The 14,295-nt window shown below is 29.1% G+C and overlaps 2 protein-coding genes across 2 annotated transcripts; both read left to right on the top strand.

The window, feature by feature from the left end:
- The first annotated feature begins 1,422 nt into the window (after positions 1-1,422).
- Positions 1,423-2,631, top strand: LOC131171320 (putative F-box protein PP2-B12). Its single transcript, XM_058131064.1, has 3 exons — positions 1,423-1,776; positions 1,856-1,974; positions 2,052-2,631. The coding sequence occupies exons 1-3, from the start codon at positions 1,489-1,491 to the stop codon at positions 2,515-2,517; spliced, it is 873 nt and encodes a 290-aa protein (XP_057987047.1). The 5' UTR covers positions 1,423-1,488; the 3' UTR covers positions 2,518-2,631.
- Positions 2,632-12,663: 10,032 nt separating this feature from the next.
- Positions 12,664-14,008, top strand: LOC110640412 (F-box protein At2g02240). The gene is made up of 3 exons (XM_021791711.2): positions 12,664-13,085; positions 13,162-13,280; positions 13,387-14,008. Exons 1-3 carry the CDS (start codon positions 12,798-12,800, stop codon positions 13,856-13,858), a joined length of 879 nt encoding a protein of 292 aa, XP_021647403.2. The 5' UTR covers positions 12,664-12,797; the 3' UTR covers positions 13,859-14,008.
- Positions 14,009-14,295: the final 287 nt, after the last annotated feature.

Genomic DNA, 14,295 nt, shown 5'->3' on the forward strand with positions numbered 1-14,295 from the left:
ATTAAATAATTTTAAATATAAGGTATACATATAATTAAGAATAAAGAAAATTATATAATATAATAGTATTTTATAATAAAGAATTATAAAGTGATTTATTATATTTATAATTAAAATAATTAAGAAAATATAAAAATAATAAATATAATATTAGATTATATATATTTTATAATTATAATCTATGTAATATATATATATATAATCGATTCTCAAATAAAAATAGGTTAATATGATTTAGGCATGATTTCAATTCAATTTTTAATAAAAATCAAAATCGAATTAAAATGATAAAATAGGTTCAATTTCAATACAATACTGATACATTTAATACCTCAATTGATTCACAACCTTCAAAACCGCGTATGCTCCTGATCACAATTATTAAGCTAAAGTTTTAGTTAGATATCGTGCATTTTGCTATTATCATAAATCTCATTTTTTTCGTTTAATTAAATCGTAATGCGAAATTTTTATATTAAATCATAATTCGAATCCATAAGAGATATATACAAAATTTATGCTACATAAAATAACACAACCATCACCTTCAATACTTTAACACGTTTTATTAGGTCCTTGAAAAAACTCAACTAGATGTGTAAAGAAGTCAAGTTACTCAAGAGATACTCAATTTCAACTCAAAAAATAGTAGAAAAGTAAAAATTGAATTGAACTCGAACCCAACTCAAAAAATATTATAAAATATAATAGTATTCTGAATTATAAAGTTATTTAATGTGTTATAATTAAAATTATTAAAAAATATAAAAAAATAACATAAAATAATGTTATTATATATAATTACATTAATATATATATATATATATATATTTAATACAGTTCTGATTTAAATTTTAGTGAAGAATTAAATCAATAAAATAAGTTCAGTCGATTGATTCAACACAGTTCTTCGATTTGATTAAGTATCCCTTGTATCTTAGTCACTAGGCTAAAGTTTTAGCAAATCATAGTAAGATAGGTATCATCGATAATAAAAAGCTACGCAGTTGAAACAACATCGAAGTTGATTATGGAACTGAAAACAATAAAACGAAATAGAAACTACATTATACCTCCACGCGGTTGCCAGAAAGTTGCATAGCAAAACGGAGGTTGTCGACCACTGCCAAAAACTATTTCAGGTGGGTCATTTTTAAATTTAATTTATTTAAATTATTTTAAGTTAAAATATAAAATAGATTCTAATTTTTTATAATAATTTTAGGTAATTTTTTATAACAATTTTTTTTTAATCCTTTTGTGTTAAGCAAGAATACTTTCTAGGAAATCCAGATGGGCGTATGTATTCTTTATTCTGATGCTTAACTGCTAAGATTAGGACTTTAGTATAAAGCATTTTAAAAGAAATAACTTCATTGTTAAGCTTTCCCTAACAAGGCCCAGGCCTTCTCTTTATATGCAAAGATTATTTTCCCTTCGACTTCTCATTCCAACCCCAAAACATCAAAACAATCATTTCAATTTACAATGGACGCTAGCCAAGGAACAGGCATCTCGGCGTTGCCCGAAGGTTGCATATCAAACGTCCTGTCGTTTACAAGTCCTTACGATGCCTGTACTTTGTCCGTCGTCTCTTCTTTGTTCAATAATGCCGCTGAATCCGACACCGTTTGGGAGAGATTCCTGCCAACGGATTTTCAGTCAATTATCTCCCGCTCCCTTGATCATCAATCTCTATCGGCTTCTTCCTCTTCCAAGAAACAACTCTATTTCAGACTCTGCCAAAACCCAATCCTCATCGACGATGGCAAAAAGGTACATTTTGGTTCTTTTATTCAACTTCAATCTTTGGTTCTGAGTTACGTAATTTAATTTGAACATATGCATGGATTAGAGTTTTACGTTGGACAAATGGACTGGGAAGAAATGTTACATGCTTTCTGCAAGGGACCTCACCATTGTCTGGGGCGATACTTCTACTTATTGGAGATGGGTATCCGACCCGGATTCCAGGTCACTCTCTCTCCGTGTTTTTTTGCCGATTTTGTTTTTCATCTATTTTTATGATTTTTGAAACTGGTTGCAAACAGATTTAAAGAAGTGGCTGAGCTTATCAGTGTATGTTGGCTTGAAATCTGTGGCAAAATTAATACCCAAATGTTGTCGCCAGCCGCAATGTATACAGCTTACTTGGTGTTCAAATTAACAAAAGAAGCTTATGGCTTACAATCCCATCCTGCAAAGGTCAGTGTGGGACTTGCCGGAAGTGAGAGCTTTACGCGTAGTGTATTTTTGGACGTAGAAAGAGAACAGAGAAGGGGTTCATTTAACCGCAGAGGGAATTTCGGGTTGCTAGCATCTGTGCCGAATGCAGGAAGCGATGGCGGATATCCTAAAGAGAGAGCAGATGGGTGGCTGGAGATCAAATTGGGCGAGTTTTTTAACAAGGAAGGCAAAGATGGGGAATTGGAGATGAGTGTTTTGGAGTTGAAAGGTGGTCACTGGAAAGGTGGTCTGGTTGTTCAAGGGATAGAGATCAGGCCAATCAGAGAGTGAAAATGTTGGTACTTCATATCTATTTTGCAATGAAAACGTCTGAATGCGGACATTCGCATGATCACTAGATAGAGTGAGAGATCTATGAGATGGGATAGAGCTACCTCTCTTACTATTATGGAAAAAGAAAATTTCCTGTTAGATTATATATCTGAACAAAGTATCATTATCTTCTCTTCCTTTGCCTTATTTACTATCAAGTTACCAATTTTTGATAAAGGAATGCATAGAAACTATCTTCTGAGATTATAACGTTGAATTCTATATCTGTATCACCCTGAATTGACCGGAGAATGTAACATACGTTGGTTGTACTTGTAGTGGTAGGACAACTTGAAGATAGAGGGGGCCATAATTAAGGACGATCAATTTCTTTAATTTATTTTATGAAATTAAGTTTGTTCACTAGTTTTATTGACACAAAAATAAAAAGGAAAAAAAGATAAAACTTATAAGTAGAAAATGTGCGTATGAGAAAAAGGAAAAATTGTGATTATTTGAAAATGAGTAGATGAAAGTTAAAAAAGGAAGAGATAAAGAAAAAAGAGAGAATAATGTTTTTTAATAGATAGATTTATATTCTTTTTAGATTAAATTATTTATTTTAAAAAATTAAAATAGTAGGCGTTTATGGTGAAGACTCAAGAGTTTGACGAGTCTAAAATTATTAAATATAATAGTATTTTAAAACTTTTAATGGGCAAAAAAATATTTTAGTAAAGTCATATAAATAATTTAATATATTGAAAATATTTTTAAAAATTGAGTAATTATTTATTTCTTATTACCATTTATTATTTGTTATTGCAATTGTTCTTAATAATAAATATTATTAATTATAAAATTATAAATTTTATAATTTTCTTATTGTAATTGTATTTCTATTATTACATTTTATTTCATTATTATATATTCTTTTTGTTCATTTTTATTTATCACACTTGAGTTTTTTTAATTTAAAATTATCTATCACATTTAAAAGACTAAAGAGTATTAACTATTCTTTTCAATTTTATCTTTTATTTCTATTAAATACAATAAATATTTATGCAAAAAGTAATTAGATAAGATAAAAGGTAATTTAGTCATTACTAATATGTTTTTATAAAATGAGATTATTCAATTATTTTCTTAATTATCATGTAAAATTTAAATGTGACATATAAAAATATACGAAGCAGACTATATTTTTAGTAATTTTGATTTTATTAGTTTATATTCTAAAATCACATTTATTGTATCCATATATCCAAGTTGAGGCTTTTTTTTTCATTTATATAATATAAATTAGTGCTTATATATAGCTGTCAATGGATTTTGCATTAATTAATTTGATCTTATGGCCTTGAAATTCTGCAAAAAATATTTTATGTGCATTATTACCCCTTGTCGGCCCAATGTCTCATTTGAGTTATTTCATAAAAAAACAAAAATTAAAAAAAAAAGAAATTGCATTAATTAACTTTATTTTCTTAATAGGGTTTTGAATAGTTGGTAGGTTTGATTTTGAATTTTATATATATATATTTTTTTGTTGTTGATATTTCAATCGGGTTGTTTTTTTATTAACTTATCGTTCTAAGTAAAATATCTTATATGATTTTATAATTTTTCTATGAAAGCCTAGATATAATTTTGACATGTTTATGTTAAATTTTTCTTTAATAAAATCTCATTGTTTATTAAAAAAAAAGTGAATTTTAATTGAATTTGTTCCATTATTAAAAGAAAATTCCTAAAAGCTGATTTACATTGTACAGAATGAAATTTTAAATACAAAATACTTAGTTTTGACTTAATGGTATTAAAAAATTGTGATTTTAAGTTTTCATATACATATAAACGACTATAATATCATTAAAATAAAATATATTAATTAATTCTACACTAATTTTTAAAAATATATGTGATCGACATATAATATATGCTTATTCTCTTGCTTCATTGGAGTTATTGAGTCTAATGCTGCTGAAATTGATGCTATTTCTATGGTCATTAAATTAATATTGTCCATTTAGAAATAAATTTTATTCATTACCTCTCAAATTTAACCCTTGTAATGAGATTATTCTTGAATTTTAATTTGTAATGCAAAATCTCTAAATCTTAATTTAATGAACATCCATTGTAACATATCTTGCCTATTTAGAAGTTATATTGCATATTCATATTGGCATCAAAGATGATATTCTCCAGAAGCACTTAGGGGTCTTATGTTGTATGAAAAGAGAAAAAAGAAAATAACCTAAATATTCTCATTTAAGTTGAAATAACCTAAGAACTTTTCTTCTTCCTACTCTAATTCTCTCTTTCCCAACCTATATCCTTTATATCTCTATTGTAGAACCAACCATTATCTTTCAAACAGTTTGATGTGCCCGCTTGGTCCTTGAGATCACCAAAGACTTTTCTTGTCACGACCCAACCTATGGGCCGGACCGACACTAGGACCTAGGCCAACCTAAAGCAACCGAGGCCCGTAGTAAGACTAACTATTCCTCAACCCAACTCTAAGGCCCATTTAGGCCCAATTTCAAGAATTTAACCAGACAGAGTTCGGCCATAGAATGGACCTTTTAATGGGGAGTTTTTGACTCACCCGACCTGTAAACATAATGTATAATCAATTGGGGAGCTCAGCTCACCCTCCACATACTCATAATAATATAAAGTCAAATGGGAGCTCAGCTCCCTCATCCAGTCCAACATATATACATATAATAAGTTTACAGGTCTAACATAGTAATTTATATTACAGACCCAAATCAAATAAATATTTCTAATACATGTGAAAATTTTAGGAGTTAACAGAATTATACAAATATTAAAGACATTAATAGATGACCTGCGAAAAAGAAAAGCAGGTTAACTACAATAATAATCCTCCTGTAACTTGAAAAAATAATGAACAGGAGTGAGCGTTCAACTCAGAGAGTAAAATATTAATTTTAACCATAATCTCTATAGCTATCTAAAACTAATGTACCCTGTGAAATGAAATACAACACCGTCATAAATTTCATACAAATCACATCAAAAGGCAATTTGGAGCACTTACACACCCAACACTGTCAAACAATACATATATGGGAGCTGATCCCCTATACAGCCCTCTTAATCCAACCTCTGCCAGCGAAGATCTCAAGCTGGACTTTCGCTTAATAAACCAATACGGCGTCCTAGCGAATAACTCAAGCCGTGTCTACCCCGAAGGACCGGGTCCCAGCGAAGATCTAAAGTCGTGTATACCCGTCCTGCCATATCCAACACTATATCACACGTACGCCAACGCACACACACTGCTCCAAATCACCACAAACAACATCCATGGCATTTCAACATTTATAAATACAATGTAAAACATGCCTAGTATTTAACTACATATATACATACATATAAGTGATGTATAGATATGCTTAAACATATAATAATATTGAAATTATAATTAAAATTAATATTTTACTCACAGACTCAACCAAAGTCACTGTGACGGCTGGGCGGAGGAGGAAGGCTGTCCCGGCTCACTTGACAATTTTTATTACAATGATTTGGCACATTTGACTCAATACAAGCTAAGAAAAACATCAAAAATGTCCTAAATCGTGCCGAAAATCCGGCAAAGTCCCCTATACATAAGACCTATCCAACCTGCAAAAGGACTTAAAACACACTTCTATATTCACAAACCATATATTCACAACTCAATCACATCACAAAGCCCCTCCTGGGCCTATCCAAACAATCATCAATCACAATATGTAAAATTACAGTTTAGTCCTCATAATTTAACCCTTTTGCAAAAACTACCCAAATGAGTTCTAAAAATTCTAAAACTTTGCTCCGCGGTCCTTAGCATCATTACTAAGCTAATGCAAAAGGAATTATAATTTTCTGAGCTACCACGAATATTTTATAAATTTTTAATCCAATTCAAGCACTAGAAAATTACGAAAAAGCAAGGTTCGGGTTTACCTATGCTGATTGTGACTCTGGGGATGCGCTCGGGACGTTTGACAATGGTGGGTAGCCAAAATCTCGAACCAATTCCAAGACTTTTTTGTTAGCCTGTCTGTTTAGCTGGAAATTTACAGACCCGGGCAACCGTCGAATTTTCGCTAATTGAAGGTACCTACATGAAGCCCACAACACAGGGGTTAGTACAAAATTTTTACGGAATTTTCTAAACTCATTTCATGCTTGGAAAAATACTACAAAGTTTCGTGGGACTCACCGAAAAACGGTGTCAAAAAATTTTGAAATTTATATTCCGCGAAACTCTCGATGAGTGAAGCGCTCTGGTACTTTTGATTTTCTCGTGGGGTTCACGGTTTGCGAGAAATCTAGCCCAAAAGTCGAAATGGGCTAAAACTTCCCAGACAAAAAGTGGGTAAACCGCTTGATGTATTTTGGTGTTCTTAGTGTCTATGGAAAGCTCTCGAGGTGTAGATGAGCTTAGACATAAGACCCGGCCCAAACAGTGGCCGGATCCGCCGAATTTTGGCCGGGAAGCCGAAACAGCGCGCACGCACAAAGGGAACTTCCCGCGTCATTTTCGGCTGCCTGTAAGGCCGGCTAGCGGTGGGGGAAGGCTGGGGCGGCGCGCCGGCAAGGTGGGGAGGGCTGGGTGGTGGCGGTGCGGCTTGGGGAGGAGGGAGGAGAGAGAAAACGGGAGAGAGAGGAAGAGGGTTCGGGGACGCGTGCGGAGGAAGAAGAAAAGGAGCTGGCCGGTTCGATTCGATTGGTCCGATCCAGTTCAGTTCGATCCGATCGGTCCTATTTAAGATACAAAATTTTAAATTTTTACTCTGTCTTGGGATCGAAAACGAGGCCCTAAAAATTTTGAAAAAATTCTAGAAAACTCAGAAAAATTCGTACAGTCCAAATGTATTTTTAGTTTTGTTACATAGTTTTGAAATTAATTTTTAAAAATTATAAAAGTTTTATATTTTTGAAAAATTGAACCTGATAATAAAACATTAATATTTATCCACAAAATAATAAATTTAAAAATTAGGGGTATTACATTTCTTCCCCCAAATCCCAGTTATCTCTCCCCCAACTTATGCCCTTTTACGTCTACAGCGTAAAACCAACCATCATCTTTTAAATACTTTAACATGCTTCTTAGGTCCTTGAGATAACTTAACTAGATGTATAAAAGAGTGAAGTTACTCACGAGGTATTCAATTTCTAACTCAAAAAATATCAGAAATCAAGTTAAGCTCGAACTTGAGTAACTTGGTGAGTTTTATTTGAGTGGTATAACGCTCGACTGTTCTAATCAAGTTTATCTAAAATTATTTTTTACCTTAATACAATAATATATATAATTAAAAAAAATTAATCAATTTCTAATTCTAGGTCAATAGCACGTATTTAAGCTTCTATTTGAAATTCTAAACTTCTTATTATAGTTATTGACTCAAGCAAGAACATTTTAAATATTTAATCGAATTGAGTTCTGAGTTTTAGAATCCAATTGAGCCAAACTTAGCACTGTGTTGGCTCAAATTGACTTGATTATACCTCTAAACATAACATCACACGCCCACCTCTCAAAACAATTTCACCAAGTTTTTATCTTTCGAGGTCATTCAAGACCATAGATTTCTGCTTATATATTCAAAAACATTAGCCCAGGCCTAATGATTTCACATACTTTGATCATGACCACTCATATGAACATGGCAGCTCCTTTGGTCACACTAAAATATATTATTGCTTTTAGAGTGAGAAATTTTCTCACTTTTTTTTCTTAGTCTTTGAAGTTTTTAATGCTCCCTCTAATGGATTTGCAGCCTCCCTTTGCCCCTTTCAAGTGGGGGGCAGTTTTCCCCTAACCTTGAATGTGAGTTTCTCCCTCCCTACCTTTGGATTGGGATGTAAATGGTCAGTTTTATGGTTTTGGGTATAGATTTAGGCACCATTGGAAAGGATTTTAGTTGGATATGCAAGGTGAGTTTTTTTTGGTCTGTCTATTCCTTGTGTGGGTGTGAGTTCTTGACTCTGGAAAATGTGCTTCAACTACTGTGTTTCAAAGAAAGAGGATGACATCTAGAGAGCATAAGAGCCAATCGACTGTCTGTGATTATCCCCTCTAGCTATAAGAGACTGAGTCATATGGGCTCCACCTCCTTGTCCCCTGTTTCTTCTCACACGAGTCATTGGAAGCTGAATGGTTACACTACCCTGTGTGGTTGGTGATAAGCTGCGTTAAGGATCACCTCTCTTCTACTTATGTGGCTATGTCTAGGATGGATTGTGGTGTTGTTCTCTTTGTTTCTAGCGTAAGCTAGCCAACTGAGCTATAATGGACCAAAAATTAATGAAATTATCTTACTTTTGAAGGAAAAATAAAATAAAATAATAAATGCTCTTGGCTCTCCTATAAAAGTATTACATAATTGAGATTATATTTCTCAATGCATAAATAAATTTTTTGTATCATAAATTTTACATTATATATGTAAATCGCTTTGTTAATTATTTAATTATTGTTAATAAAATAATTTTAAAACAATTTTGTTTATAATAAAGTATAATTCACAATTTAATAATAGTGTTATGATCATTTTAGTCTGTTGCAATTCTTCATATGCATTCTCCTATTTTCTTAAATTTTTTTTTGTTAGAAATAAAATTATTTTTTAATTTTTACATGATATATCTTAAAATCTTTTAACATGATTTTTTTTTTCCTTTTCAATTGAATTTTTAAAAAACAAGGAACGTTGAATCACTTTTTAATTTTTATTAGATTTTTTATTTTATTAATTGAATATTCATATTTCTATTTATTTATTTCAATATTTAAATTACTTAAGTGTTTATAAATAAATTGGATTTCTTTTACAATTTTTATTATTTTGTTATTTACATTTTAATTTTTTAATTATTTAATTACTTAAATTGCATTTTTTTAATTATTATTATTATTTTAAATTAACTTCGTTATAATTTTATTTTGTGATAAAATGAATTTTGCTTTATATATCAATATTATATTAATGAATATCAAACTAGAAAATAAATGTTATTGATCTGTTTGAATATATTTCTTGTATATTTTTTATTTTTTTTTTACAAATTATACTTTAAAACAGTAAGATTTTGATTGATTTTATTTTTAATAATAATAATATTATTATTATTATTATTATTATCTAAAAATATTAAAAAAAATATTAACTAAATTTTATAAACTTTGGTAATATCTATTCAATTGATAATATCTATAAAATATATAAATTAGTCTATAAATATCAAATAATTAAATTTATTCAATGGGTAATATAAAACGTAGACATACGGAGGCTCCAGTTGGACAAGTAGAGCACATTAGGTTGAGGATAAAAAGAAAAAAAAGGGTAGACGTAAATTGATTTGGAGGAGAGTAGTACAACATAACCTAGAAGCATTACATATTTCTGATAATTTTACCCAAAATCGTTTAGAGTGGAGAAAGCGAATCCATGTAATCGACCCAAATTTTTTAAGATAAAGACTCAGTTGAGTTGAGTTGAGCTTATACTTAAATTTTGATGTAGTTTAGAATATATTTAATTTTTAATAATTAAAAAATATTTTACAATATATATATATATATATATATATATATATATATGATTTTTACATATTAAATCTATTGCCATAAGAATAGTATTACGCACTTTTTTTATGAATTAATTAATTTATTTTTTTAAGTATTATTATTATTATTATTATTATTCTCTTTTTTTATATTATTATAATTAGACTCTATAGTTAAGTTTTTTTATTATGATATATATTTTTATTCCATATATTATAATAAATAAATAATAAATATTATATTATTAATATCAGTTGACCATAACTAAACTATATATACATAATTAATATGTAATATAATATTTTATACTATTATAAAATAGAATTAAATATAATTTAAAAATATTTTTTACTTATTAATTATATTAATATAATAAATACAGAAAAAAATAATTCCTGCAGTATAGCGCGAGTTTAAAGCTTGTATTTTTTAACTTTCTAGAAAATCCATATTCACCAATATATTCTTTAAAGCTTAACTTATAAGGCATTTTAAAATAAATAACTATGTATATGACATTTTAAAATAAATTAATTTCTTTTGAACGTGCGATGCACATTATTTATACTCGTTGCTCATTAAATTATTATCATATAATTTTTTGTTAATTTTTCATATATAATATAATAATATTATAATATATTTATTTTTAATAGCTAATTAAATTTTGTCATTCATTCATTATTTTTTAAAATATATTTACATTACTTTCCAAGTTATAATAGAATTACACTACAAAAGAAACTTTTATATTTTATATTTTCTTTTTATTACAAGGATTGTAATATTTTCTATAATTTAAATATTATATGATATTAAAATTATAATATTATAGATAAATAAATTTTTAAAAATGTAAATATTATATCTTTTATTTTCTTTTTTTATAATTTTTTTTCCCTTCATTTTTACGTAAAGCTGTGTTTTTTTCTAAATTTTAATTGTTAGTTTAATTGTATTTAAATTTAGATTTATTAGTATGTTTTTATATTTTCTATTTTGAGCAGTCGTATTAACTTTAAATATATTAATTTATTTATCAAATTAAAACTCTTATAATTGATAGAGTTATAATTAAAAAATATTAGAAGAATAATGTTATAAAAAGAGTAAAAATTATGCAATAAGCATTAAGATTTAATAATAGTAGGATTTTACTTTTAAAAATAAAAAAAATAATAATAGAAAGACTTCAAGTTATAAAAGTTTTTAATAAATTAATAAAACTATGAATTAATAAATAGGATCACTCTTATATAACATCTAAAGGGTTGATTTTTTGTCATACTTTCAAGAGTTTGAGTCATACTTACATTGCATTTTGAAGCAAATTGATATTTTTAATAAAAAAATTTAATTATTTAATTTTTAATAGTCAATTAAATTTCGAAATTTGTTTCATTATATTAAATTATTATGGATATTTTTTTGTAATCCCAATATTCTCCCTCGTTCCCACTTTATAAATTAAAATAAATTTTATTTATTTTATATTATAAATTTATAAATATTTAAAACAATTAAAATAATAAATTAGTTGAGGTGAGATTCAATGTTTAAGGTATTTATTTATGTTATTTTATTAAATTTAATAATTATTAATGATTTAATAATAATTATAGGGTTGAGATGATAAAATTATTATATTAGAAATTATAATATGATTTTTGGTATAAATAAAAATATTATTAAAATAATATTAAAATTTTCGTTTATATTAAATATAGTAATATTGAGGATTGAAATATGGATTTAACAATGAATTTGCCATTGGTAAAAGTTATGAGTGACAAAACACTACAGATTATCTATTTCTTGCAAAATGTACTAAGGATAAAAATGTTATCGCCAAAGTTATTAGTTATGCTATAATGTAAATAGCCATAGTTATTTGTCTCTAATATATATTATTGGCGACCAACTTTTATATCTATGCCATAAATACGTTTTTGATTAGTTAAATTTATATATATGTAAAAAAATTAATTGTTAAGAAGAATTCAACTTAGTTAAGGATTTATATTCAATTAATTAATTAATTAATATCATTTGTAAATTTTTTTTATTATATATATATAATTAATTATTAAATAGAATTCAACTTAGTTAAACATTTATATTCTAATCAAGTTAGGATAATTTTTTAACGTTACATATTTTCTTAATTATTAACTTAATTATATTTAAATTAGAATTTATAAATTTAAAATTTAAAATTTATATAAACTTTAAATTATTTTAAATAACAAAATACTTTATATAAATAGATATTATTATAGATCAATTATAAATTAATTTTATTTTTTATTTTTTATTTTAATTAATTATTTTTTATAAAATTTTATAATCAATTAAAGTTGTAGTATAAATGTGATTAAAAATTTTAAATTTATATAAAATTTAAATTAATAATTTTAAATTTACTTAAATATTATAATTAATAAAAATATAATTATAATTCATTTGAAAGACGAAAGGCACCCTTTATATATTTATATATAATATTGATAACTTCATTGTTAAGCCTATTTAAAAAAAAAAAAAGGGAAACCGAGATTTCCTCAACAGGCCCAGACCCATACCCATACCTTATCTTTACGTACAGACTCTGATTTTCCCTTTCGCTTGTCATTCGAGGGTCGGAGATCAAACCTAAAAACGCCACATCACCGACCAAATTCAGGTGTCAATGGACGCTAGCCAAGGAGCGGACATCTCGGTGTTGCCGGAAGGTTGCATATCAAACGTGCTGTCGTTTACAAGTCCTCGCGATGCCTGCACTTTGTCCATCGTCTGTTCTTTGTTCAAGAATGCTGCCCTATCCGACACCGTTTGGGAGAGTTTCCTGCCAGCGGATTTTCAGTCTATTATCTCCCGCTCCAGCGATTATTATTCTCTATTGGCTTCTTCCTCTTCCAAGAAACAACTCTTTCTCAGACTCTGCCAAAATCCAATCCTCATCGACGAGGGCAAAAAGGTAATGTTTGTTCTTTTCCGACTTCAATCTTTGGTTCTGCGATCTGTAATTTAGTTTGAATATACGTATGGATCAGAGTTTTGCGTTGGAAAAATGGACTGGGAAGATATGTTATATGCTTTCTGCAAGGGACCTCACGATTGTCTGGAGCGATACTCCTACTTATTGGAGATGGGTATCCGAACCGGATTCCAGGTCTCTCCTCACCCCTCTCTCTCTCTCTCTCTCTCTCTCTCTCTTTTTCCTGATTTCTTTTTTGTTGCCATCTATTTTTATGATTTTTGCAACTGTGTGCAAACAGATTTGCAGAAGTGGCTGTGCTTATCATGGTATGTTGGCTTGAAATCAGTGGCAAAATCAATACTCAAATGTTGTCCCCGGCAACATTGTATACAGCTTATTTGGTGTTCAAATTAGCAACAGGAGCTTTTGGGTTTCAATCCCTCCCTGCAGAGGTCAGTGTGGGACTTGCTGGAAGTGAAAGCTTTACGCGTGGTGTTTTTTTGGACGCAAAAAGAGGACGGAGAAGGCGACATGGTATGCTTAGCCGCAGCTGGCATTTCGGGTTGCGAGCATCTGTGCCCACTGGAGGAAGCGATGGCGGATACCCTAAAGAGAGAGCAGATGGGTGGCTGGAGATTAAATTGGGTGAGTTTTTTAACAAGGAAGGCGAAGATGGGGAATTGGAGATGAGTATTTTGGAGGTGAAAGGTGGTCACTGGAAACGTGGTCTCGTTGTTCAAGGGATAGAGATCAGGCCAAAAAGAGAGTAAAAATCTAAGGTGGCAATTGCATTTGGGGACATTGGCAATATAACTAGATAGAGTGAGAGGTCCATCATCCATGCCATGGGTTAGAGTTACTTCTCTTGCCATTATGTACGTGGAATGAATTATATATCTAAATAAAATATCATTATCTTCTCTTTCTTTGCCTTAAATTTTTACTATCAAGTTACCAACTTTTGGTAAAGAAATGCATGGAAACTATCTTCTAAGATTTTGCAATAATGATGCTGAACTTTGCACAGCTAAAGGTAAAAGAATAAATTTGGTATGCTTTATTGGCCTAGTGCTGTCCAGCGGACTGAAACAATTCCATGGTCGGAAGAAAAGACAGGGGAAGATAAAGAGCTGATGGAAAAGGAAGGAGGGTAAAAGAAAGGGGAAGAAAAACGAACCAATGATCACAGAAAAATGAAATTATTATC

This window comes from Hevea brasiliensis, chromosome 12 (assembly GCF_030052815.1).
Source record: "Hevea brasiliensis isolate MT/VB/25A 57/8 chromosome 12, ASM3005281v1, whole genome shotgun sequence".
In the NCBI taxonomy this organism is placed as follows: domain Eukaryota; kingdom Viridiplantae; phylum Streptophyta; class Magnoliopsida; order Malpighiales; family Euphorbiaceae; genus Hevea; species Hevea brasiliensis.

What these genes read in the sequence shown, in the direction of transcription:
- LOC110640412 (XM_021791711.2), top strand. Translation starts at nt 12,798, where the DNA reads ATGGACGCTAGCCAAGGAGCGGACATCTCGGTGTTGCCGGAAGGTTGC. An exon ending in TCATCGACGAGGGCAAAAAG is followed by an intron (nt 13,086 to 13,161) that starts GTAATGTTTGTT and finishes CGTATGGATCAG; the next exon opens with AGTTTTGCGTTGGAAAAATG. An exon ending in GTATCCGAACCGGATTCCAG is followed by an intron (nt 13,281 to 13,386) that starts GTCTCTCCTCAC and finishes GTGTGCAAACAG; the next exon opens with ATTTGCAGAAGTGGCTGTGC.
- LOC131171320 (XM_058131064.1), top strand. Translation starts at nt 1,489, where the DNA reads ATGGACGCTAGCCAAGGAACAGGCATCTCGGCGTTGCCCGAAGGTTGC. An exon ending in TCATCGACGATGGCAAAAAG is followed by an intron (nt 1,777 to 1,855) that starts GTACATTTTGGT and finishes TGCATGGATTAG; the next exon opens with AGTTTTACGTTGGACAAATG. An exon ending in GTATCCGACCCGGATTCCAG is followed by an intron (nt 1,975 to 2,051) that starts GTCACTCTCTCT and finishes GGTTGCAAACAG; the next exon opens with ATTTAAAGAAGTGGCTGAGC.